Below are 25,764 nucleotides of genomic sequence, written 5' to 3' on the forward strand. Positions count from 1 at the left end.
TTTTTAATTAAAATTACATAGAATTACAGAGCACCAACTGTGAACAGCAATGAAATGTTGGTATCACTGGCCTGTATATCTGGAAAATAATAATGGAATATTTAGAAAAGAATGAGTGTCCTTTATCTGAGAAAGGAAGCACATATTCATGAATAAAAATCTCATAAATAAGGAAGTTATTCTTTGAGTAATTTCTGTCTCTACAATACTGTTATTTTCTACTACTAATATCCTTGTAAAGATTACAGATCAGATAGATCAGGGGAGGCCAGTTTTCAGCTCTGCCTCTGTGCCATGTCAGAGCCAATGACGTGCAGAATGAATTCCCTTCGTGCTGCTTTGCCAAAGCCAGCAGCCATAAGAGGAATCCCTCTTATGGGAAAAAGGAAAACTGCATCTGAGTGTCTTGGGCAGTGACCTAGTGCTGGAGACACCAGCCAGGGTGTGCAGCACTCAGCTGAGGCTGGTGGCACTTTGGGCTATGGATTATCCAAAGCTCTGGAGCTCCTCATGGGAAAAAGAAAGATCACTGCATTTTGGTCAGGGGTTTCATCCATTGCACTTACAGCCAGGAAGATTTGGAAAGTGCAAATAATTCAGCTGGGAGAGTGTTGTTTAAGTACATGTGTTATTAGAAACTGAGGCTATTAAATGATAAGATTGAAGGAAGAGAGCAAAAAAATCAGACTGTAATCAAGAATTGATTCCTTAAAATGTTCCTCCATGAAAACTCTCATCCTTTAAAACTAAACTGGAGGAAGAATTAAGACAAAACTCTGTGAGGAGAACACTTTTGTGTATTGGTACAAAAGTGGCAGAAAGATGCACTTTTCAAAAGTGATTATTGAACTGTCCAGCTCAATAAAGTAAATAATTGATATTTTTGGTGCTCAGGTACTTTTCAAAACCTGACCCTAAATGATACATCCTTCTTTTTTTTCCTTCAGGCTGGTGTCAGTCCTATTTATGCATGTGCTGGAGTGATCTCAGGACACTGTAGTTACCTTTTCATATGCAGATTAATAGTTATTCATGGATGCAGATTAATAGTTATTTGTGTTTGTAGCTCATTCTGAACCTGAAGACTTTAGGTGTAAATGTGGCATTTCTGCCAAGGGTAGATTTATATACTGATTTAATTTAGTTTTATTCTGCACTTTTTTTGCTTTTTATTAAGTGTTGCTATAATTAAAAACAGACACATTAATCTTTCCAAAGACATATGCAAGGATAGCACTGTTAAAAATCCTTTTCAAATTCAACTCAGTTCTGGTTTCAGTCACACACAAGATAATTTTTGAGTGCTATGATTTGTTTGGCTTTAAATTGCTAGTTCATAAAACATCTAAGTAGATCTTACTGTACAGCAGAGAATAACCTTATTTATATTACATATACATTAACTTTCTTGTAATTATTTCTATTATTCATTCTCTTCTGTACCTTTCTGATGTTTGTTGCATCTACTTTTTATGTCTCATCTTAATTGCGTTACAGACAATTTAGGAATGGGGCTGACTTTTATTCTATGTTTGTTATATTACACAACAGGGAACCAGGTCTGACTGTGAATATCAGTCACAATTGTCATATATAACAAAACATAATTATAGCTTCAGTCATTCAAAACTGCTGTGAATTGCCCACGTGACTTAACAAGCATAATTTGCGGGGAACAACAAAAATGGGGAAGGAAAAAAAGCCTACCTTGGGACAACTTCACAGAAAAAGATAATTACTTTAGCACCGATGTCACAGGCATTGCTTTTCTAGATGGCATAAAAAATTGTAACAGCTTGATGCAGATTGCTAAGTAAATCTTGGGTTTTGAACATGAAACAGCACTAGAACAGTGGAAAACTTCCAGATTGGTTAGTGCAAAACCTGTGTGTGCCCTCCATAGGATGTTATATGGATATGTGGATATGTGTATAACTCTTCCATAAGCTTTTGTAAAAATATTTAAGTAGACCATGGTACCAATCATTGCTACTCTTAATAATTTTTAATCCTTTTAATAGCATTTGACCTTTCAGTTTGGATCCATCAGATGCCTTATAGATGCACTAACACTTAATAAACTAGTGCACTTAGTCCTAATATGCAGTCATCCATTAATGCCACATTTTTAAAATAAGATATAAAACTAGATATCCTGAGATTATTAAAGTAATTATTGAGCTTCTGTGAGGAGTTTCGGATATGTTTTCTATTTTAAAATACAGCCTGCAACCATCAGGCTTTAGACAAATAGAATTCTCTCCCTTTGTTTGTTGTCCTACCTGTCAAACCAGGGGATCATTTTGTGCACTCTCAAACCCTTAACTACTTCAACCTGAAAATTATTTGAGATCCTGATGGAGGACTATACGAATGTTATCCTAGCATGAAAAAGGCCAAAGCTTTTACTGGTAAACATCTGGAGCAGATTCCTATTAGAGTAGGACCTCAATAGCCAGGTAAGCAGTCATTTTAAATTATTAAAGGATGATGGTTAGAAATGCAAAAGCTGACAGACTCTCCACTTTACAAGCAATGCTTGGCAGTGCTGAAAGTAAAATGAAGCCCTAAAGAGGTACTTAAATTAAAGGTCTGTCAGAATTTTATCATGCATGTTTTCAAGTATTAATAACATCACCACAAAAATCTGACACAATTTGAACAGAGTGCCTGTGTGTAAAGGGAAAATATAATCAGCACAATTTAATGTGCAAGTGGCATTGGAAGCTGTACTCTGGAGAGGAAATCATGGAGCTATCATGAATGGGTGACAGGAGGAACAGGAATCATGGATTTGGCTATGTGCATCAGTCAGCAAGCTCAGCCAACGTGGTCAGAGCTGTGCTCCCCCAGCCTGGCTGGCTCTCACTGAAGGTTTTAATCAAGGCTGGAGCATGTGGTTGCTTTGCAGGGCAGACAAATGTGTTCTGCTGTTTGCTGATCTCCCAAGTCTGAAAAGGTGCAGCCAGTGCCAGACAGAGAGTGCTTGCTGCTCCCCCTCTTTCTTACCCTGACAGCTGAAGGCAGATGAAAAGCCAAACTTGGCACCCCAGAGTATTTCAGTACCAATGGAGTGATGGGGGCTGTGGGGAGCCTCAGCTCTGCAATGTGCTCCTTCACTCCAATGGCACTGCAGGCTGTTAAGCATAAGAGGGGATTTGGAAATGAATTGTGCATCATTAGCAACTTAAAATTTGAGTTGGTTTCTGGCTTTTTTGATTTAAAACATGCTCTGTACCAAGAACTTCCTTCTGTCAAGCAAGTCCAATAGCCCATACAAGACAGAGGACCAGACTAAATTATGAGAATCATCACAGTTACAGCCTGTGAGCAAACAGCAGCATCTGTTCCTAATCTGTCTCCTTTTCCACAGGAGAAACTGAAAGGGAGGAGGGAAGAGCAGAAGCATCCATCAACTGCAGTGCAGACCCCACTTCTGAGGCATGTGCTCTCAGCAGCAGACATGGTGTCTGCCTTCCTCAGACTTGGCATCTGTATTCTTCCTTTCTAAAAATGGAATAACAGCATTCCTGTACTGCAGGGGGACTCTGTGAGGCTGAATGCATTAAAAGCTGAGAGATGCTCAAACAGCTCTAGGGACTAAATAAGGATTTAAGATTTACAGATTGATGTGCCAGGGAAGGTGTGTATGATAGAGCAGTGGATGAGAATTCATTTGTGAGCAATCCTTCATGGATATTTCATACAACACTCACTACTTAGAAGTCCAGTTCTGATCCCAGAGCACATTGGCTGGTTAATGATTTGTGTTGCTATATTTTAGGTCATGCTTAGGATTTTAGTGGGTAGGAACTAAGGGTGCATAAGAGTAATTGATTTTTGATATTTATTAAGCTTTATTTTTGTCAAATTAAAGTTAAATTATTATCTGACCAAAATTAAGACTAAGACAAGACAATAAGATTAAAATATTTTAATTTTTTAAGCTTTGTTTCCAGACTGGGGAAGGTACACTTTGTGTAACTGCTGAGAAATTTGAAGGTAAACTTTGCATCTGCACTAGATATTGCATACCTGAAGATCAGCAAATGGGCAAATCCACCACTGCTATAAAGAGGGAAAACCCCAGTGCTCACTGGTTGCAAATGCTTTTGCCACTCTTGGTTTTGCTGCCTGCTCAAGTTGTTCAATATTTACTGAAAACAGGTAAGCAATATAAGTGTAGGAATGAAAGGGTTAAACAGAAAGAATAATGCATCCAGACTGGGGAAAAAAGGCATTTATATGATTTCTGACTTTTCACACTCATAGAATTTGAAAACACCTTCATTTTTTAAACAGCAAATTTGCAGATCATTAGCTGGTAATGTGCACCACTGCCTTTGGGTCTTTTGAAAACAAAAATGAAAAATGATCTAATTAAGCCTGGTCTACTGGTTGCAGCACATAGCAGAGATCCAGGTTTGATTGCTGACTCCAGTGCTTGTGCTGACAAGGTTTGGATCACTACACTGTGGTAGTGACATGCAGCAACTGGTGGGAGTAGGATTATTGAACAGTGCTTTAAAGGAAAATCCTCTAATCAAACTCAGATATTTGAGTGGTACAACACAAAATGCTCTCCAGATGTTTGCTACAAGCAGATGCTATGGAAGATCTTTCTTTAGAAAGATATAATACAATAAATAACATGAGATCTCTGGATTTTTTGATCTAGAGACCATCCTGGGCATTTTAGAAATCACTGGGCCTTGTTTATATAACATGAACTCTATGGATATCTGAAAGCAGTTGTTTTGCACCATGTACAGCCCACTCTCCCTAATACTCCACTGTCATCATTTAGCATTTATTTTATATTTTCCACAGCTGTTTGTTTGAAGGATTTTACACTGCCTAAAATCTACCATACTACAAAAAGGGAAGTCTTTGAAGGACAGGCTAGCAGAAATCTTTGCTTGGCCTCTCTCTTTCCTGCTGCTCATACCAAACACAAATGACAAAGTTTGTGAACTCTTCGGTTCTGCATGTGCAACAGGTGCTAGAGTTTCACAAAAGAGCAGGTTCACAGAAATGCAGGACATCTGATCCTCCTTCTCCACTGGGAAATGAATGCATGGTCTCAGCAAACAGGGTTTCTATCAAGCCAGCAGACATCCCAGCAGTCTTGAGTGTCTAGTGATCATAAAAATTTAAATTTTCCCTGTCTCTCTGTGTCTCTCGGAAGCAGTAAAATTCTAATTACTGCCTGCACTCTTCTATTGGCACAGAAAGGAGAACAAAACTGTCACTTGCACGCCAGAGAAAATTAATCCCAGTCCTATAAATTACAGAGATTTATTAGTGTTGTAAACGTGCTTCTCCCCCTCTAGTTTGACTGCTGTGTTCTCACAGCCCTTCTTCTCTCTCCTGCAATTGTCAGAGCAGGAGACAGGTTTTCCCTGACATGGACATTTGTTCTCAGCAGACTGAGATCCCTCCTCTCATCTGAGCTACCTGCTAAAGCACTTTCTGACAGCAACCACTCTCTGCTGAGTTTCAGTAAACTGAGGAGTCTCTTTTAAGCAGAGAAGAACTCAACAAACCTGATGTTATTAGCATCTGTCTTGGCAATTATACAGCAATTTAGGAGAGCTATTAAGGCCCACTGGGTGAATAGCCCAAATTTCAAATGGTTTCTTAAAACATATTGTTAAAACAAGACAGAGTAAATTTTGTAATGGCTAATTCACTACCACAGATCTTTGAGATTTCATAAGAAAGTCCCTTGCAATATTCTGTCATGGATTCATGTACAAATGTCCTGACTTCATAAAGCTAGGAGGATCTGAATTGTCATAATTATCTCTGAATAACACGTGGCCTGATTTCAGCTGGGATAGAGTTAAATTGTGCACTTAGGGTGAGAAAAATGTTGATATTCAGTGGTTGCTGAGCAGTGCTCACACTAAGGAAAGGACTTTTCAGCTCCTCACCCCCCCAGCAAGTAATCTGGGGGGGGCTTGAGAGGTCAGGAGGGGACAGAGCCAGGACAGCTGAGCCCAGCAGGCCAAAGGGAAATTCCAGATATTCCAAATCCTGTGGCATCATGCTCAGCATGTAACCTGGGGGAGCTGGCTGGGGGTCACTGCTCAGGAGCTGCTGAACATCTTAACCAGGGGCTGTGAGCAACTGCTCTGTGCACCACATGTCTGGCATGTCCTCATTGTTTTATCATGGTTATTGCTATTATTTCATTCATATTAAACTGTCCTTATCTCAATTAATGATTTTATATTTCCTTCCCCAGTTCTCTCCCCCATGGAGGAGTAAGTGACTGGCTCTGTGCTGTTTAGCTGCCTGCTGGCTTAAACCACCACAGGAAAGCTTTCAAAGGAGATTTCCAATTTATCAAAATCATCAAATCTTGCAAATTTTAGCCCAGTTGGTGGGCTTTCATTCATATGCTTAACATACAGATCCAGTAGAGGATCATAAATCAGTCATAAAATTATGACAAAATCTCTGTTCAATTATTGTGTAAGTTAAATGCTCAAATTTGCCTTCCTTAATATTTTCTGGAAAGACTCTGTGCTCCTGTTTAAGTTAAGTAGTTGATGTTATCTGCCATGAAAAACTTTCTAGTAAAGAGCCTTTCAGTCTACAAGTGAAGCTTAATCTTAGGATCTGACCAACTTCCCCTTGCCACCCCAAATATGAAGAGAGAAGCTGGCAGCAGCTCTACCAGTCCTACATGGTAATTTGTTTTACTCACTGGCCATAAACCATACCAAGTGTGTGTTTAAGATTCAGAACTCTGGAGCACATCTACTTGAAGGGATGAGACTGCTCAGGAAAAGAGCCCCTTGTTACCATTTTCATAGCCCTGAAAAAATATCAAATCTGCATAGCTTCATGATCAACAGACATAATTTATGAACAGAATAATATGCTTGACATTTCAAACTTTTGATTTTACTTGGTAATAGGGTTTTCTAAGGGTCAGCTCAAGTAGATCAGCATCTTTGTATGCTTGCAGAAAGCAGAAGAGATTAAATTGTTCTAGTTTTAGTTTAGCTCCAAGAGCTTCACCAACAGGCAGTGCTGCCTCCCTTCTGGAGGGAAGTGGCACTTTATTATATTAATTTAATATATTTATATTTTTTCATTGCAGCCTAAATGCAAATGGATTGGCATTTGGGGAAGTTCAGTTGCTTAAGAGACACTTTTAAAGACTTTTCTGAATTTTTCCTTTTATAAACACAATATTTTCTATGTTTATCGAACTGAGATCAGTCAGTGAAAAAAAAAAGAAACATCTTTGTACTTGGTGAAATACATAGGGTTAGAAAACATGCAAAAAGGTGTACAGAGAAACTTTAAAAGAGTGTTAGTTTAAATAGTATGGACAAAATTCAGTCAAAAGGTGGGATGCAACATATCAAAAGTCCATTTCAAGAAAACAAAAACCCTCCTTTTTAAATATTGTTACTGTTTTGTATCAAAACGTAGAACTTAACAACATTCTTTCTTTTAAAAAATTAAAAATATATATGTATAACAACAAGCAAGAAGACAAAACACATCAAAAATGGGAATTAAAAAAAACAAAAAAACTCTTCAAAAGAAGACAAGAAGTCAAAAAAAGAGGGGAGAAAAAAGATTTTCAGGGATCCTTGTCATGCAAATCAGTTTGGCGGCAAAAAATACCTTCATCTTCAGCACCGTCATTATCACCTAAATCATCTGTCTGTTTCTTTGTAAGGGGACCTAGGATTAAGAACGGAGAAAATGGAGGAAAAAAGACAATTCAAGAATATACAAGACTGAGGAAAAAAAAACAGTGAATATTAAATTCCCACGGACGTCTCAAGAAAAACATTTTCAGGGAGGGAAATCTTAGTTTATAACAACCCATTTTTCATTAAGTTTTTCAAACATTACAGCAAAGCCTTCCCTTGGGGGTATGGCTATTAGAAACATCTAGCACAAGAAGCAGAGAGTGCCCAGTGCTTTATTGTTTTTAAATGAAGAATCAAAGCTTGTTTACTAAAAGCATACCCCGCCATAGACTGTAGTTATTCACTCCATTTAATTGTCTTTTCCTGTTGCTGTTATTAGGAATAGTGGAGACAAGAACTGCCAAATTACCTCTTGCATTTGATGCAATAAGGTGGTTAATAAAAGTCTTGACATTTGGTTAGGACAATATTTTCTGTCAAATGCTAATTCACATTTCTAAATTCAACCATTTAAGCTCATGTTTTATATAAAGATAAGCACGGGTTTAATTTTAGGGGGTTTTTAACACATTCATCACATTCTCTTTTAAATAGAACTGTAGATAGCCTTGAAACCTTTGACTACCTGCTGAGATATTTGTAAAGAAACATGAAAATCCATTTATAAACCAGAAACAAGAGTGAAATCCCAGACCAACTGAAGACAATGACTTTTGCCATTGATTTCAATGGGGCCAGAGTTTCATGCAAAAAGTTGTAGAGAATTGAAATTTTAGCTTGGGCCACTCATCCAGGTTCATAATTCCTTATCACCATGAAAGGATGATGAGACAAAATTCCTTTATGCCCAACACCTCTATTATGAACAAGTATTTATAGATTTATCATGTTTTCCAATGGGAAAAATGCCCACTCCTTTACTGAGAAATAAAAATATACACCAGAAGGAAAGTCAAAGGCCACTCTGAAAATATTTCCATGTCATATATTTTACACACTTACACACAAACAAAAGACAGTTGGAACTCAGCATTATCTATCCTTTTTTTTCCAAGCTCTCTCATTTCCATGACATTCTTTAATTTGCATGCGAAAAAGCAATCAGTAGAAACGCAGGGCTAAGTAACAAAAAAAGAAAAAGCCAGCCAAGCACAGAGTAGAAAACAAGAACTTCCTCATGCATAAAATAGCAATAGACAAAAACAACAACAAAAAAGGAGATGAACAGTATGTGTTGATATTTGCAGTAGATGTAGGCAAGAGACATGCATTAAATCTAAGCACTGTGAAGTATTAAAACATTTTTATTTAAAAAGCTTTCTATTTTACAGGATATTAGTCATTCAGCATTAAACTTGTTTTTTATAGGCAAAATACCATGTATTTGAGTGATGCAATTTTTTTAAAAAAATCATAAAATGTTTTTACCAGGTGCATGGGTTTCAGAAACAGAAAAAAAAACCATGAAGTACCATGAGACTTGAACTGTGAATGTAGGAACTGGCCCGTATTGTTGAAAACCAAAGCTCAATACCTTAATTCCTGCATCTGTCAGGAGTATAGTTTTTAACTCATTCTAAATACAGAACACTAGAATTATACATCATAAATAAAACACAAGCATTTTTATAATCACACCTGTAACAATCACTCTCTTCATTTGAAAGCCTTGGTGATGAAGGTTTTTCCTACCACAAGCCCTGGATATAATCTTTGCAATATTTGGTTTCTGGATAATGTGTCCCGATCCAAACACACACATTCAAATATCTCTTTGCCCAGAATTTTCATACCATAACAACTTTACTTTTAAAAGAATAAAATCAGAAGAATAAAAACTCTAAGCAAAGAATGACAATATTTTCATGATGGATTTTCAGCATAGAGAATGGGAAGTGTGAATTTAAGAATGGTAAGAGCTGTGTAAGAATGGAGATGCAGACATAGTCAAGGATATATATATTTATACACACACACATGTTCTTAGTAGCTTCTTAAATTTTGAATTTTAAGAATTTTAAGAATTTTAAGTCACCAGAAAGGAACAAAGTGGCATCTGGAAAGGCAAACACACATTTCTCCAAATAACTTGCATAGAGATGGGCAATTTATCTTCTAGATGAAACCAAGACAGTGTATGTTACATTTTTTTTAATAGCTGGCCTTTGGCAGGTAGTTAGTGTAGATCATGGTTCCAGATCTCAACTTCAGTTACAAAACGCATCTCAATGGTTATCTCAATGTAAATGTCTGGTCTCATACCATTTCTGATTTCATAATATGGTAAACCATGACTGAGGCTAGCTTTAAAAATGACCTGGATAATTTTCATGTTTATGCTGTTCTGAGGTTCTCTGAAAAACATTTTTTAAAAAATTAGACCATCTTCCTTAAAATCATAGAATTGTTTAGGTTGGAAAAGATCTAGCTCAGACATTAACCCAGCACTGCCAAGGCAGCCACAGAGCCGTGTCCCCAGGAGCCACACTCACACATCTTTTAAATACCTCTAGGGATGGTGACTCAACCACTTCCCTGGGCAGCCTCTTCCAGTGCTTGACAATTCCTTCTTGCAAAGGGGCTGACCTATTTTTAAGTTGTCATAAATTAAACATGTTTTTTTAATATAGCCATGGATCTGTTTCACAATCCAAGGGCTCTGCTCGCCACATCCCCCGAGCAGGAGGACTCATCCCTGTGGAGACACGTGGCAGAGCCACCAGGCACCACTCACAGTGCCTGAGAAACAGATGAGAGATTATTTCTCCCACAAGTCCACTCTGGTCTGCAAATATAATCTACTACATCTTCAGAGAGATATTTTGCTTCCTGGAACTATAATGCTCTGAGTCCAAGAAACCAAAGCAGCGTTTGGTCCTCATGTAGGAGGCGTGAACCTCCTTATATTTTATCTAAACACAAAGAGGTGCTGTGAAGATTAATTTATATTTTTTTAATTGCTGGGCAATCCCTAAAAGAAGCATCAGCTCAAGACCCACTGTACACAGGGCTGCCTACAAGGGCAAAATCAAGGGGTTCAGCCTGGAGTACTCTGGGAGGAGGCAGAGCTCTGTTATGATCTGTGCTGACTGCTCCACGCTCAGATGCTGAAGACACTTTCTGAAGTCATGAAAGTGGTATTAAGAGAAGCTCTGGATTAGAATTCCACCCCTTTCAGCAATAACTCTCATTCTAAAATCAGTAACAAATGGCTTTTGCTTCTGATTCTCCAGATAACTGATTACTCTAACAGCCTCGCTGTGTCTGGATGATCATAAAGAAAGATTGATGTTTTGAGTCCTCACACAGGAAAACACTCTGAAATCACAAGCAGATAAACAGAATAAAATCTTATGGCAAGAACCTAGAAAATGTAGCAGAAATAGCCTTTTTAAGTAAAAATAAATCAGAACTAAAATTGCTTAGTAGGTGTATAATTTTTAGATATTTTCTGCAGCTTTCAATTAATATTCTACAGATACCTTATGATTTTGTAAATTAAATGTACCCCTCAACGAGGTTTATGTCTTTAGCACTGACTGTTCATTCAATATATGATATTTTAGGGTTCTTCCATCATTTTAATATTCTTTTCAGGTAACAGCAACTAGGTTTAAGAATATTGATACTAAGACGTAATGAACTATGAGACAATGAAAAAAAATGAATATTTTACAAAACTATGATTTCCAGAAGACTTTGGTCTCCAGTTACTTTTCACTGTTTTTCTACTGTAGCCTCCTCTTCACCTTTGTGAAGGCCCAATTAATCTTACTTTTTGAGCATTTCACTTTCAAAAATGGGCATCCATTATAAACAAAAAAGGATTTTACTATGCTTAACTCACAATCCCCCACATAGATAATGCTGCCTTAATGTCCTATCCTAAATTTTAGCTGAAGTTTATGTAATAAATATTAAATATCAACAAAGTAATCAGGTACCATAATTAATGGGGGAGAAATAGGATACTAAAGCTTCTAAAATGCTGATGCAAAGATGATTTACTTATCAAAAGGCTCTCTAAGGTTTAGTCTCATTTATCTCATGTTGGTGCATATCCATAACTCTCATTAATGCTAATGGGAAATTAGACCCCTAAGTCACTTTAAAAAGGGGGAAATGTGATTACTGCATTTTGTGTTTCCTAAAGGCAAGGAACAGTCTTGCTACAAAAGCTGAAAAAACTCTGTGTGCAGGAGGCACTCCTAACGAAGCCTATCGTCGTTTAATTTAAAAATAGCTCTTGCATTATTTAAATTATTATTCAAATATTTATTCTGTTTGCATTGCAATCAATGCTAACATGACGCATTTTTAGATCTTGATGGTGACTTGTGTGCTTGCAGATGCCTTTCCTCTGCTCAAAGTAAGAGAAATAACACACACCTCCTGTCCAGTTAGCTAAAGAGTAATTACGCTCTCAGAAATAATTAAATCCAGCCATATTAATTCTGGTTTTTATCATTCCCTTTGATGAAAGACTAAGGTACTTTAGCTCCCAAATACATTAAAGCTGATTATAAATTCTCTCTTTATGGGCTTGATTCGGCAGAAATTATCTGTGGCCTTTGGGGCCGCAGGAGTGCGGGAGGCACGGAAGCTCTGGATGTCATTAGCTCCTTGGCCTGGGAAAGCTGTTCATCATCAAACAGAGTCATGCTGCAAGTTGACACCATTTTGTAAAACAACAGTGCAAATCCTCTAAACTTAATAAATCAGGGCTGATGTATACAGCCATTGTTCGGGCCAAAATGTTCTCCTTCAGTAATGAGGAAAGTGGGGAAGAAAAAAGGACCTTTTACATCAGGTTAAGTAGGCTCCATGGATCCAGTAATTTAGAAATCACCATAGCAATAATTATTCTTTGAGGTAAGGTGCCTCTGCTCGATGGAAAGGGGGAGAGACAAGAGTGAGGCTGACTGCTGAAATTATGCTGGCAGAAAAATGCACCAAGTGGGTTGCAACACTGCAGAATGTGATATTACATATTTATCTTCAAACTTATCTGAGTGCCCCCAGCCAGCTACCGCTGTTTCTTCTTCATTAGCCCATTTCTCAATCAAGCATTGAAAATCTGTGAAGTGAAATTACCTCATCTTTTTAGACCCTACCTTTGGTTCCAAATATAAAATAATCAATTCTTTGCTATTTCTACCATCATTTTTGTGCAACTGATTCTCCAACTAAAACAAGCCACAAACTTGTCTTGAATTATCACTGTCTAGCAGATGTTAGCTGAGGCACAATAATATGTTGTACCCATCTCCAGTTTTTAATTTGAAAGAAATTAATGAAGGGTTATAATTAACAATCTTCACACCTCAACATTTTCTGTGAAGAAAAATCAAATTCTTATGTGTTGAAATATAACTCTCTATGTATAAGCATATATGTAATGACAGAAGAGAAAGTTACAGCACAATAGTTATCTGATTAATAATTCTATAAATTCATCTTCTTTCACTTGAAAATTAGAAAGCTCTCAGCAAAAATAAAAAAAAAAACCTAAGATTCCTCAGTGAAGATAAATTTGGAAGGTACAAAAGGCAGCTGGGTCTAAGAAACAAATTTAAAAAAATCTCCTTCTTTTGTTGTACTTTGCTGCAACAGTCAAAACAATATTTTCATTTCTTTTTTATTTCCTTTTTTCTGTCTTGATTTTACCACTCCCTCACTCCTTTCCTTGTTATTCACACACACCTCCACTCATTAAATTCTGTTTATTTCCATATTGCACTTTTTTGTAATATTCATACTTATCAGCAGCACAAAACCCTGGCCGACTTTGCTTTTTGATGACAACATTTGCATTCATGTTTTAACAACAAATGATGGCATAAAACTCAGTAGTTTCACATCTCACTACCTGATTTGTGATGACAATCAAGCTCTGTAATTAGAGCTGCAAGTAACTCAAATTTGCATCTGCAAGTGAGTGACAGGTACAAATTGAACCCACAAAAGGGTTGCCAACTTTCTTTGAAAATTTACATGTATAAATGCTTTGTCACTAAAGAAGCTATTCTGACACTTCAAGACTAACTCCTGCTGTGCCTTTTATAACAGCATATTGCTGAAGTGTCACACAGAAAGAATATCTAATCCCAAACCTTTTTATTCACAAGATTAATCACACTGGCTGGATCTTGATTTCCCTTAAATCTGAAGGATTTTCATTACTGCATGCTAGATATGTGTGAATTTAAATAAGATTAGAATCTGGGAGTGTAGGGAGAGTTTCACTCTTCTGCTTCCCATTTTAGATGCAGCCTGAAATTCTCTGTATTCTCAGAAGCTCAGGCACTTCGTGTTCACATGTCCTGAGAACAGGTGCTTGGTAAATCCCATTCCCTTCAAAATGGGTCACTCCATAAATCCAATTCCATTTCTGGGGGTTTTAGTTACATGATGTGGCTGGTATGGAGCCGTGCAGCATTCCAGGGAAAGCAGGATAAGTGCAGGTGGGTGGGTGAGGTGTCCCCATCCCCCCTGGGGATATCCTGGGTGAGCTGCCTGGGTCCTGACAGGCTTGGGGAGAACACACAGCTCAGGTACAGGGTGCATCTAGGGCAGGGGAGAAGCTATTCCATGGAAGAGACAAAAACCTGGGAGTTATTCTATACATCCTAATTTCTGAGACACTCCAACTTTGGCTCTAGCCAGTGGGGTGGGGGGGGGGGGGGGGGAAATGCTAAAGAGGGGAAAGAAGACTGACATTTATTCACTTTTTTTTCCCCCAGTGGAAGTAAGGAATGAAAGAGACACCCAGGATAAAGGAATGGTTGTCCCACCCACCAGAACTAGACATGAGAAAAAGAATGTTTCAAAGGGACAAGACTCTGCTGGCCAAGGTTGGCAGAGAGAAGCAGAGCCAATGCCTTTGGCCAGGAGCACTGCAGCTGGAGTGCTCCAGGGCTGAGGGAAGGGTGGGTGGGAGACGTGGAAAATGGAAGTTGCAAGCTGTTATATTGGCATTAACATCAGCATTTACGACTCCAGTGCCACCTCACGTGCTTATGGCACAAGTTCATACAGATTTTACCATTCTGTTTACATTAATAATTCATGTTTCACAGACACTCATACTCAGGGTGACACACTGCTGTAAGGCATTGAATGCAGCACATGTGCCACCACCTGAGCTTTGAGATCATGAATCCGTTCTCTCTCTACAGGTAATGACTACAATCCAACCCTAATGAAGACTTATGGACATGCTTAACTTTAAGCCTCTGAGTAAGTTCTCTGAAGTCAACAGGCTAAATCCAATAATATTAAGATAAATTCACTACCATTAACAGAACTGCTCTATTTGCATCTGGGCCAGGAGGTCAGCTCAGGAGTAAAAGATAAACAGAGAGGAGCATCTCAAATTTCTGACTTCCCTCAGTTATGCTGTGTACAAATCTAATCAACAAATAGAATTTCAATCTTGAACACACCACCAAAGCTCTGCAATGAAATTAAATTCTCTTTTTATAAATGCATTTCTTCTTAGTCTGTGTACATACAAATAAAATTCTGCATTCATTTTCCACAGCTCTCATAATCAAATTGCTTCCTAGTTTTGAAGATATGAACTTGTTTTAGACTACAAGCTTATAAAAATTGATCATATTTAGCTCATGCAATAGAACTAAAGATCTGTAATTTTAAGATCCAGATTTTCAGTTCCCAAAGGAAGATTTACAACTGCCATTAACATATCAACATTAACCTTCACTTTCCCTTGAAGATCTCTACAGCACAGTTGTAGTAAGTGCAAGTCAGGATGCAGTGAGTGCATCATTTATAGAAGGACACACAAAGACACAACTGAAAAAAATACCATCAATTTAAGTGAACTGGTAAGGTTTGTTCTATTTTTTCTGCTTTTTGGGAGAATTTGTGTTATCTTGATTCAGATGGGTAGGGTGGGTCATCTACAAAGCAGCACTATGAAAAAGCATCCTCTGCTGTCTCTTGACATATATACAAAAATAACATTTAAAAAAATATTATGTCACTTTTATTTCATTGTTGCCTTCTGTTCTCAGCCCAAAACAACAACTGGATAAATATTTTTTCTAATCTTCTCCCCAGATCTCTCTCTCTGCAAAGAAAAGGTCCCAGAACAGCAGTCCCTCTCAACAGGTGAGATCACTGAGATTCCTGCACAAGTAATTTCCTTTGCTAGGGACAGCCCTGGCTGCTGGAAAAACCTTTTTCCTGACTAATTCTGCTAACTGCCAGGGCTGGTGTTACAGAGCTCAATGGGTTTGTTTATGGCACAGCTGAGCATACAGCCCGGCTCTCTCAAGGCCCAGTTTCACAACCCAAATAGCAGAGCAAAATTGGTCTTCATGTAACCATGTAATTGAACATTGCAGAGAAAATGAAGTTAATTGTGCATAATATTTTCATATAGAGTTTGGAATGAAATAAGTTTTCCCACCTCTCTTCCCAAAGCACTTCATGTCATCTGGTTTCAAGGCACATGCTTGGAGCTCTGTGTAACTCAACTGCAACCTGTGCAGTTTTACAATCTAGAAACTCACACTCCTGCAACCACAGACGTCAGGGATGATATGCAAGTCTCATTTTCTCCATTTTCTGATTGAGCCACTATCAGTAAAATGAATCCAGCTACCTCACAGAGCTGAATTTCTTCAGAAAGTGGCAAGGAGAATCTTGTCTTGTGTAATCCAACCCTGTCCTCACAAATGCCCAGCAGACAGAGGGGCAGGGAGTTTAGAGGTAAAGCTCTTATTGCTCACCCTTTCAATGCCCTTGTGCTAACTCTGAATCAGTGCATTTCTTGCCACACTTTGAGTAACTGAAAGAAAATGTGATTCTATAGTGAGAAACCAAGGTGGAGGTTGTGTGTTCTGAGTCATTCCCAGCAGGTTAAACTGGGCAGAACTGCACCCTCTGTTATTAAATGTCAAGGCTTGTCTCCAGCAGGGGCTAGAACTTCCCAACCTAATGCTGATGCTGGTCCCTAAAGCACAGGGCTGCTCCTCGTTGGCCTCCTGTGATCTCAGGGGCAGAAATAGCACTTCTGCTATACTTCCTATGTTTGCATGTACAGTCATGCTCAAACACTTTGAACAGCATTCACCCAACACAGTTCCTTCCTGAGAGGTGGAGGTGGAGAATTTCCTTGTAGTTATATATGGCTATATAAACATATGTGTACACAACCAGAAAAGCAGGCTCTCCTGTGTGCCTTCTTAGCACAGGGATTTCTTCCCACACTTTTGAAGCTCTGAGCCACACTGGAACAGAAACACACTAAAGAAATTAATACTGATACTAGTAACCTGGTTTTCAGAACTGCAGTCTTTCCATTAACCTGGATCTTAGAAAGAATAAAGATACTTTAAGTCAAATGTTTCTCTGCTATTTGATGCTTTCAAAGCATCTTTTAAGGCCATTTATTTGGGCTGTGGTCACCAGCTTTTAGAAACATAATTATATCTGCTCTCATTACCACATCTTTTGACAGAATCAAAGTGCATAGCTCTGAGAAATGGCAATGGGAGAGCTGAGAGGACAGCATTTGTGTAAAAGGCTGTCAGAAGGAAAGTGCCTGGCCCCACTTATCTTCTCATATTTACATTCTGTATTTTTAGAAGAGCATAATTTTAGGCAGGAAATCTCAAAACATCTCAGCAATGAAGCAGTCACAAAACCAGAACAGCACAGACAGCACTTGAAGATTAGTGGGATCAAATACTTGTCATAAGAAAAATCATTTTCATTTTGACATGTTTTCAGTGTTAGTACAGTACCTGTTTTGAAAGTACAGTTGACTTGCTCTGCATGTTATATTAAGGAATCCCAAAAGAATAGAAAAAAAATCCTTATACTGAATGGAGCATGAAAAGAAATCAGCACATCACTTCTAATCCAGCAGAACTCCCAGACAGGCAGTGATATTTGGGGCCACATATTTACACAGTTACTGTTGGCTCCTATATGAACAGAAAGCTCCAAACCCTTCTGGTAGAAACTTTGCCTTCATGCTTCCTGTTTAATAATTGAATATCGTAACAGAGAGGCTGGTGAATAGAAAATTATAATCAAAATGAAACAGATCTAAAAAATGTCAACTCTAGAACTACAATATATTATTTACAAAAAGCATAGCAAATTTAAAATAAAAATGTCAGAGTAGCCCTTGCTTCCATTTTCACAACAGCCACTTAGGTGAGAGTTGACAGGTTTGGGACTATATGACATTTCTAATTCTTTATCTGCTGACAATAGCCCTGCTCTCTGGAGGAAAGCAACAAAATGCAGAGCAGAAAAAGGCCTAACATTTCTCAGAGCTGGACAAAAGGTACTCTCACTTCTGTTTTTGTTTATTTTCCTTCTGCAAGTCAGCTTGCCTAGGATCACAGTATGGGCACAGTTGCCAGGGGTTTCACACTGACTAGTGGGGCAAAATGTACTTTCTTTTCCATAATAAATATTGAAGAATTAAGTAAAGAGTATGCACTACTAAATGACAGTTATGGTCCAAGGTTTCATGCATGGGTCCTTTGGCATTTTGCAAGTACTACACACACAGCATTACTTTATAACCATTTAAACTCTTTGGTGATAATTGTTAAGGTTGGTTTGTTTAGAGTGGCCAGTGGCATCTTCTATTTAGAATGTAAAAAAAAAAAAAAAATTCCGTGAGGAATATTTTTGAAATTATTTGAGCAAACAGTCTTCATGATCCTTTCCTAAGTCAACCAAAGTTAGGGAATTAAATATCACAGTATCCAAGCTCCATCCTGCTGAGCACAATGAGTGCCTGCAGCAAGCACAGCCAACTACTGGCACTAGGACTGTACTTCAGCCTATCAAACCACCAAAACCACTGAGAGCAATGAAGATTATTCCTGCAACAGACAGTGCTGGCCTGTTCCTGTGGGACACAGCAGAGATTGTCTGTGCTGTTGGGTCCACAAGCAAAAGCAATCTTGGTTCTCATTTTCACTTTCACAGCAGTAATGAGTAGTTTCAATAGTAGGAGGCAGAATTTAAAATGTACAGTTTTCCTGTACAATTACTTAGTTTGTTAGCATTGTGGATTCAATAATGTTTGGCAGTGTTAGACAGATTCATTCCAGCTCTTTAACTAAGGGATTATTAACTGAACTGTAAATGCAGGGTATTTAATGTAGACAAATGGGAACAATCCAATTAACTTCAATTGTTTCTGAGAGCTTTTAACTCATGCCTTCAGAGATATACATGCACTGAGAGTATATTAACATTGTGATTTAAATGTAGGAGAAAGTTTTAGAAATGTATGTGGGCATAGATGGCTTCTACATATTTTTACTAAAGTGAGAGTTTAAAAAATAATTCTGTTTATACTGGGATTTTCTGTACACAGTTTATGTATATCTGCTGGAGGAAGACTAGATGCAGACAGAATATTTGAAATCAAAAGAAAAGGAACCTTTTACTGACATCAGCTCCCCAAAAACAAATAATAAACTGTGTTTACTTGTCTTTTATTGGTAAAACCTGGTTTTCTGGAAAACACAGCAGCCAGCATTACTGATCAATAATATTCAGCAAGTCTCTTTATGTTGATAGGTTTGTAGAATAGATGGAGAGTTTTGTCTACTTCTACGTGGTTTGTAGAAATGGACAAACATGAATGGTCCATTTAACAGAAAAAATTTAATAGTTTTGTATTGTCAGAAAATGTGGAAAATTAGAGTTGTTTTATATTTCAATGTAAAGCAATAAACCAACTTTGCAGTTAGTACCGTTTGTAAATCAAAAGCATTTTTATATAAAGTCATGATTGACTGTGGGTTTGGACGAGGTCACAGTGCTCGCGTGCTGAGCTGGGCCGTGTCTCAGCTTGGAGCTGCTCTCCCAGGAGTCTCAGGGCTCCTCCTTGGCCACTCTCCTTCCCGTCCACTTCCCCTCCAGCTCCATCCCAGCCACTGCAGACACCAGTGTGGAGCAGCTTTGGCAGATTTCCAGCTGGATGTGGATTCCAGCCAGCTGCAACCCTTCCCTGCAAGAGGCTGCCCCCAAAACCAGATGTGTGATTGACCTCGGTGCAAACCCCACCTGAGCTGGCTCTGAATAACACACACAGAACTTGGAATTCCACTGATGGCTGCAGCTGTTAAGAGATGAGACAAACACCACGAGAACTGGCTTGCAACTACTCAAAGAACCTAATAAATGCTGCAATGAAATACATCATTCTCAGCAGTGTCAGTGCATCTTTTATTTTCTAAGGTGCCCTCTCCTGGGCCTTCCACTGGAACCACTGATGAACAATGACATTTATGTTATGCTCTGGCACTTCATTAGTTCTCCTGTGACACACCCAAACTGTGAACACTAAATGGAGATCCCCACATGCAAGCTAAATAAGTGAGGACCATGTTGATAAGAGACTTTAACAAGCACAGACCATGCAGACAATACAGCCCACATCACTGCAGATCCCTCCAATTCCATTTCTTGCCAGAATCAATTCTACAGTTTCATAAAATTAGTTAATTCATTGTTAATTTTTTCTGTGGAGTTCATTTCACGCAGACAGGAAGGACTGAATATAAGCTCTCATTAAAATGAGTGCATTGTGCAGCATCACACCTATATAATAGTCTGATATTCTATTGTTTTGAGCAATTAGTGCACGTCATTGAAAGCACAGATGGGTGATTCAAATCAGTGTGTGTCATATGCAAAATTCACAGAACATTTAAAGTCTTCCAACTAGTTGCATCTGTCATATCTATTATGTCAAATATTAAATTGCAGAGTCTATTTTGGGTTTCAAGCTTGAAATAAAGATCCTCCTCGCCCATCATCCTTCAAAGTAAAAATATATTTTGTTTTCCCTGTGAAGGGAAAACAAAGTACCTAGAAACCTATATCACTTTGACAGCAAGAGGTTACATTTACATCTCTCTTGTTACACCCACTTGCTCAGGCTGAGATAATCTGTCCTTGTATATCCCCCTAATAAAATTTCTCACTTGAAAAAATGTTCCAATTTCATTTTGCTAAAAATTTTCCCCAAAGTTTCATTTCAACTTTGAATTTTAATTTTCTTAAGAAGAAAATGATATATTTAATGGACCACAGCTGTCTGGAAAGTACATATTTGATAGGCATACAGTACTAATTTAGAAAATGAGTGTGATTTACTTGATGAGTCACAATGAATGTCTGTAAATATGTATCCAAGTTTCTTACTAGACTAGTAAGCTGTATAACATAGAAATTTTTCGTAAAACACAAATATCTTCCCAGAAGAAGAATGGACACCAACATTAACAGCTCCACCTTCCTCACTGCTTTAATGATTTCAGTTCATGAAGCACTGAAATAAGATATTCTCAATGGGGCAAATATTGAATGTAACAGATTTTCCCAATTTAAGGTTTTGTACAACATGAAAACCGTGGCATGGCACTGGACAGGCCCTGGTGCAGATGTAAGAGCAGCTCCATTGAACCAGGCACCTCAGGCTCTGAGCGACGGGAATGGCTTGGGCATCCTGTAGCACGGGTCTGCTCTCTCTCCTCTGGGTCCTGCAAACCTGTTTTAACCTGGTTTTATGTCAGGAGAAAACACAGAGCAGGCAGGGTTGAAAGAATAATGATGGGAAAAAATGCATGGGTGTGACCGCATCTGATCGGACAGAATCACAGAAATAATTAGGGTGGAAAAGGGCTCTAAGATGGTCGAGTCCAACCTTTCACTGAACACCATCCTGCCAGACCTTGGCACTGAATCCATGCCCAGTCCTTCCTTAAACACCTCCAGGGATGGTGACTCCAACACCTCCCTGGGCAGCCTGTTCCTTTCTCTGAAGAAATTCCTCCTCATGTCCACCCTGGTTAGGAGTGAACCACACAGATTGCTTAAATCACTGCCTGGTAGGACAAATCGATGAGGTTTCCCTCTGAAATTGTGCAGAACAATTTTGGTAGAATCAAAAAAACTTTGGATTTCCTTGCACTGAAAGCAAGGCAAATGAGGGCACTTTGCATCAAGTCATCCTCCATCTAACAAAGACATTTGAATAATTATCACAGCGCGTTGCCAGAAATACAACGTTTCAAACTCAAATCTGAAAACATATCTATTGATAGCATTAATTTAAGATAATCAGGTGACTAATTGGGTGACTAATAGTGCTAATGAATAGAAAAAGAAGTTGAGATTGTAATCAGAGGCAAATCTCAGCTCCTAAAATGGTACTAGGCAGAAGAACTTTATGCCATAATGATCACATACTTGCTTATTTGCTAATATAGAAGTCTGAACTGTTGAAAATTATGTTTTATTACCATCATAGGCCATCAAGCTGTTTTAAAACTGTTGACTTTTTTGTCTTCAATTTATAAAGAAAACAAACTTTTCAAAACAGCACAACTCAGGCTCAAAGGATGCATTTCTTTGAGCAGTTTCTCATAGAAAGTAGAATAAGGAAATGAAAATCATCTCATGTACCTAAGGCAGGTTGTACAGATGGGAAATCAAGGCTACAGTTATAGTGTGGCAAAACATTTAAGACATAAGCATTTAAGAAGTTTTAAATACACAAGTAACTCCTGTGAGCATCATTGACTTCATCCTGCTTACATGAACAGGATCTTCTGAAAGCACTTCAGAGAAAACAATTCAGAGAAGCCTTAAAATGTACTTTGAGGAAAAGGATGGAAAGGATATCTTCTGTAGAGAGTTGCCTGCTGATTGCTTTTAATTATTTTACCAATGCTGGTGCTTTTCAGTCAGGTTAATAATTATACATTATGGTGCCTAAAGCTCTGTGTAGACCTCTCTATAAAATAAATGTAAAGTTGTAAAATTATACTTTAACCACATTTTTTTTCCCTCAAATACTTTGCAGAAACAGAGATTATGCCACTGCATAGCAGCAGAATGCTAGGCAACCTATAAAAAAATATTCAAAAGAGCTAATTAAACTTTAGGACGTGCTATCAAAAGCAAGTTAATATTTTAAGCTATATAAAATAATTTCCCCTTTCTTCTTCTTGTGGTCTGAGAGCATAGTACGCTCTCCAAGTGGGCAAACTCACGAGAATAAAATCACCATCCCTTTTAAGGTATCAAAAATTCCCACACCTACTGATACTTAAGTTAGTCAAAGGTTAATTAGTATCTGTGAAAGGAAAACTGCAGCTACTCTGGCAACTTTTGAAATATGATCCTTTTAGAAAAATAAAAACCCACAAAAACCACACATGGATGAATATTAGGAATGTGCTACAAGATTATTTACTTGTTGCCAACAGTGATTGACATAGTGAAGAAGAATCACAGAAGTTTTGTGTCTAGTGTTAAATCTGACACTCAGCCCTTGCACTGAAACCCCGGAGTTACATTTACAACTCCAGATCCGTTTTAGCAATCCATGATTCCCTGATTATGTAAAATGCCCCCAAACAAATATAAATACAGTCTTTTCTAAAAATTAAAAAGGCAGAAAGCCAGTACAAGGCCACATTACAAAAGCAAGTTGCAGTTATGCCCTACTTTACAAGGCTAAGTGGAAATCACATGGCTCATAAGCCTTTGGTAGCCTTTTGTAAAAGGATGAACTTCTGTTTTGCTGTGTTTTCTGAAAATCACCCCACAGTCCTAGGTCAATATTTTGCTATTAAAAACAAGTAGTTCACACAGCACTCAGATATCTGATATAATTGCAGAAATATCACCAGCACTTAAGCATATATTAAAAGAATTTCTCAGAAGATGTTGCAGCTTTTTATTTTTGGAATTCTTCTTTGGAAGAGTTAAAGGATAAGAGCAACTTTAGATGTAGGTTTCCTTTGGCTTTGGAGGATGAAAGGGATTAACAGAGGTCACAAGAGGATGGAAGAAGAAATGGAAATAATAGTACTGGCTGTATCTTATCCTTTCCCTAGGCAGTGGTTAGAGGTGTCTGCAAGAGGAAAAGGGATTGACTGCTTGCTGCCTGCTCCCAACTCTTCTTCCAGCAGCAGGATGAGCACGGTCAAAATGGGATTTTCCTGTGCTCTTTGTTAAGAGAAAGACTAAGGCTGGATGGCCTTTATACAGAATTTGGTTTAGTGTAAAACACCCAGCTCCTTGAGGCTAAGAGTTGCTGGAGCAGCTGAGCAGGACTCGTGCTCCTTGTTTTATTTGGGGATTTGGAATAAAGCTGAGAAATGTACATCAAGCTGCTGCTTTGGAGGGAGCGTATATTAAAAAGAAGATTGCTGGTATTCCTTGAGATTTCTGCACTTAAAACTGAACTGGATTTACAACAATTCAAGTTATTATATAAAAAGTGGTTCTGTGATTCTACTACAAGTGAAAAAAAAATAAACAAAAATAAAAACCAAAGCAAAACAAGGAATTCACTGCCTGCTTGCCATGGCAGGCAAGTGTTCAGCCATCTTCAGGAAATCCCAGCTCTGCTAGGTGTAAAGGTGACTTGGAAAGACAAATAAGAATACTGTTCCAATCACCCATATAAGCCCCACTGGACTGGAAAACCCTCCACTGCAACCACAGATCTTTGTACAAATAATGGCAGGAAGTCATGCAAGTTGCACTGCTCTTCTGCAGCAAAGAAAAAGAGAAAATTCCACATTTGAAAGAAGAAAACCCACTACCCCACAAATATTTGATAGACTTTGTAAACATAGTGAACACAGCATTACAATAAGCAAGTTTCTTTTTTAAATTCAGCATTTAACTTCATTTGGGATTGAAAGTCTTTTCCTAAAAATATTGAGCTATGCCCTCTGCAAGTCATTATTTTGAATTTTTAATTAAAAAGTTGTCAAAAATGTGACTGTAATTAATGCCTTGTCATTAAGTCTATACACAATATCAAAGTTAGAGAAAAAAACCTCTATATGCATTTCAAAAAACAGTGTGGTAGCATGCATTTTGCAGGAGAATAGGAAATCTAACACTACCTGGCAGGCCCCTGGGTCTGATAAATACATATGAAGCAGTACTGGGAGTACTGTGGCTGTTTCTGACTATCAGATTTTAGGCAGCACAATGCAAAGATTCCAAGTGTGTAGCAGATGGCACCAGAAATGAGTCAGGTTCTGTGAATGCAAGACATGATACAACTATGCTAAAATTAATTTCTAGAGTTCAGAAAACAGGAAACTGATCAGATATGTAACAGAAATGAGAAAATAAACATGTATGCCAGTAAACTGCTTGAGATTACCCAGAACACACTGGCATCTCATGATATAAGTGGAATAGCAGGAGGGAAATATATCTAAGTTCTGAACCTAGGCTTAACACAAGGTGACTTAAGCATAATTCTCCCTGCGTGGTCAGAAACAGAAGCTTTGGGCAGCAGTTAAAGGCTGAGCAGGGGGAAATAAAGTCAAAGACTCAAGTACTGTGCAAATTTAATACTAAATGCAATGTATACGGTTATATAGACTCAGGGACTTCTGAGATCTGAGCTAGAACCATTGGAGGAATTTTCAGAGGCCCAGAAGTGAGTTGAGCACTCTTGTTTTCTCTGCCTTTCGAGCCTCAATTCTTCTCTGGCTTCAACATTTCTTGTATTTATTGCTGTTCTTACAGCACTCCTGTGTGTGTGAGTATATCTTAGAAATGAATGACTTTACAATACAACTCACCTCTGAGGTACAAATGTTTTTGCATTTCCATCTGGAGAATGGAAAATAGGTGAGTGATGAAATGGTTTGCTTGAGGCCCCATAAAAGTGTGGCAGAAGTGGTTTAAAAATGTCTCACATCACTGTGCATTGCTCTTCACCAAGCCTGCACACATTCTGAGCACTGAAAAGTCAGTTCATTATACCCACCATCTGTCTGATTTGCAAAAACCCCAAGTCTTAAGAAGGTTAATGATATGCTGTTTATCTGTTCAGTATTTTGAAAAAAAAAAAAAAAAAAAAAAAAAAAAAAAAAAAAAAAAAGGTATTCAGGTCATCAGTGATCAGTTTTAAATTTTTAAATAGTTTTGATTCTGGGAAAAGTGCTCAGCATCCTTTTCTCTACCTTCCTGCACCAAAATATAACACCAGTGTTATTAAGCAGTATATTTTTCCTTATTAAGTCCTTTC

At 38.0% G+C, this 25,764-nt stretch overlaps 1 protein-coding gene across 6 annotated transcripts in view; it reads right to left on the reverse strand.

The window, feature by feature from the left end:
- Positions 1 to 25,764, reverse strand: part of NLGN1 (neuroligin 1) — a 299,759-nt gene that overhangs the window by 194,895 nt on the left and 79,100 nt on the right. For 4 of the 6 annotated variants that reach the window (XM_077785733.1, XM_077785732.1, XM_077785731.1 and 1 more), the window contains one exon: positions 7,651 to 7,710. The exons of the other annotated variants lie outside the window; for them this stretch is intronic. In XM_077785733.1, coding sequence (XP_077641859.1) covers positions 7,651 to 7,710 — 60 coding nt within the window. The remainder of the gene's footprint in view (positions 1 to 7,650; positions 7,711 to 25,764) is intronic. 6 annotated transcript variants of the gene reach the window in all.

Source organism: Lonchura striata, chromosome 10 (assembly GCF_046129695.1).
Source record: "Lonchura striata isolate bLonStr1 chromosome 10, bLonStr1.mat, whole genome shotgun sequence".
Lineage (NCBI taxonomy): Eukaryota > Metazoa > Chordata > Aves > Passeriformes > Estrildidae > Lonchura > Lonchura striata.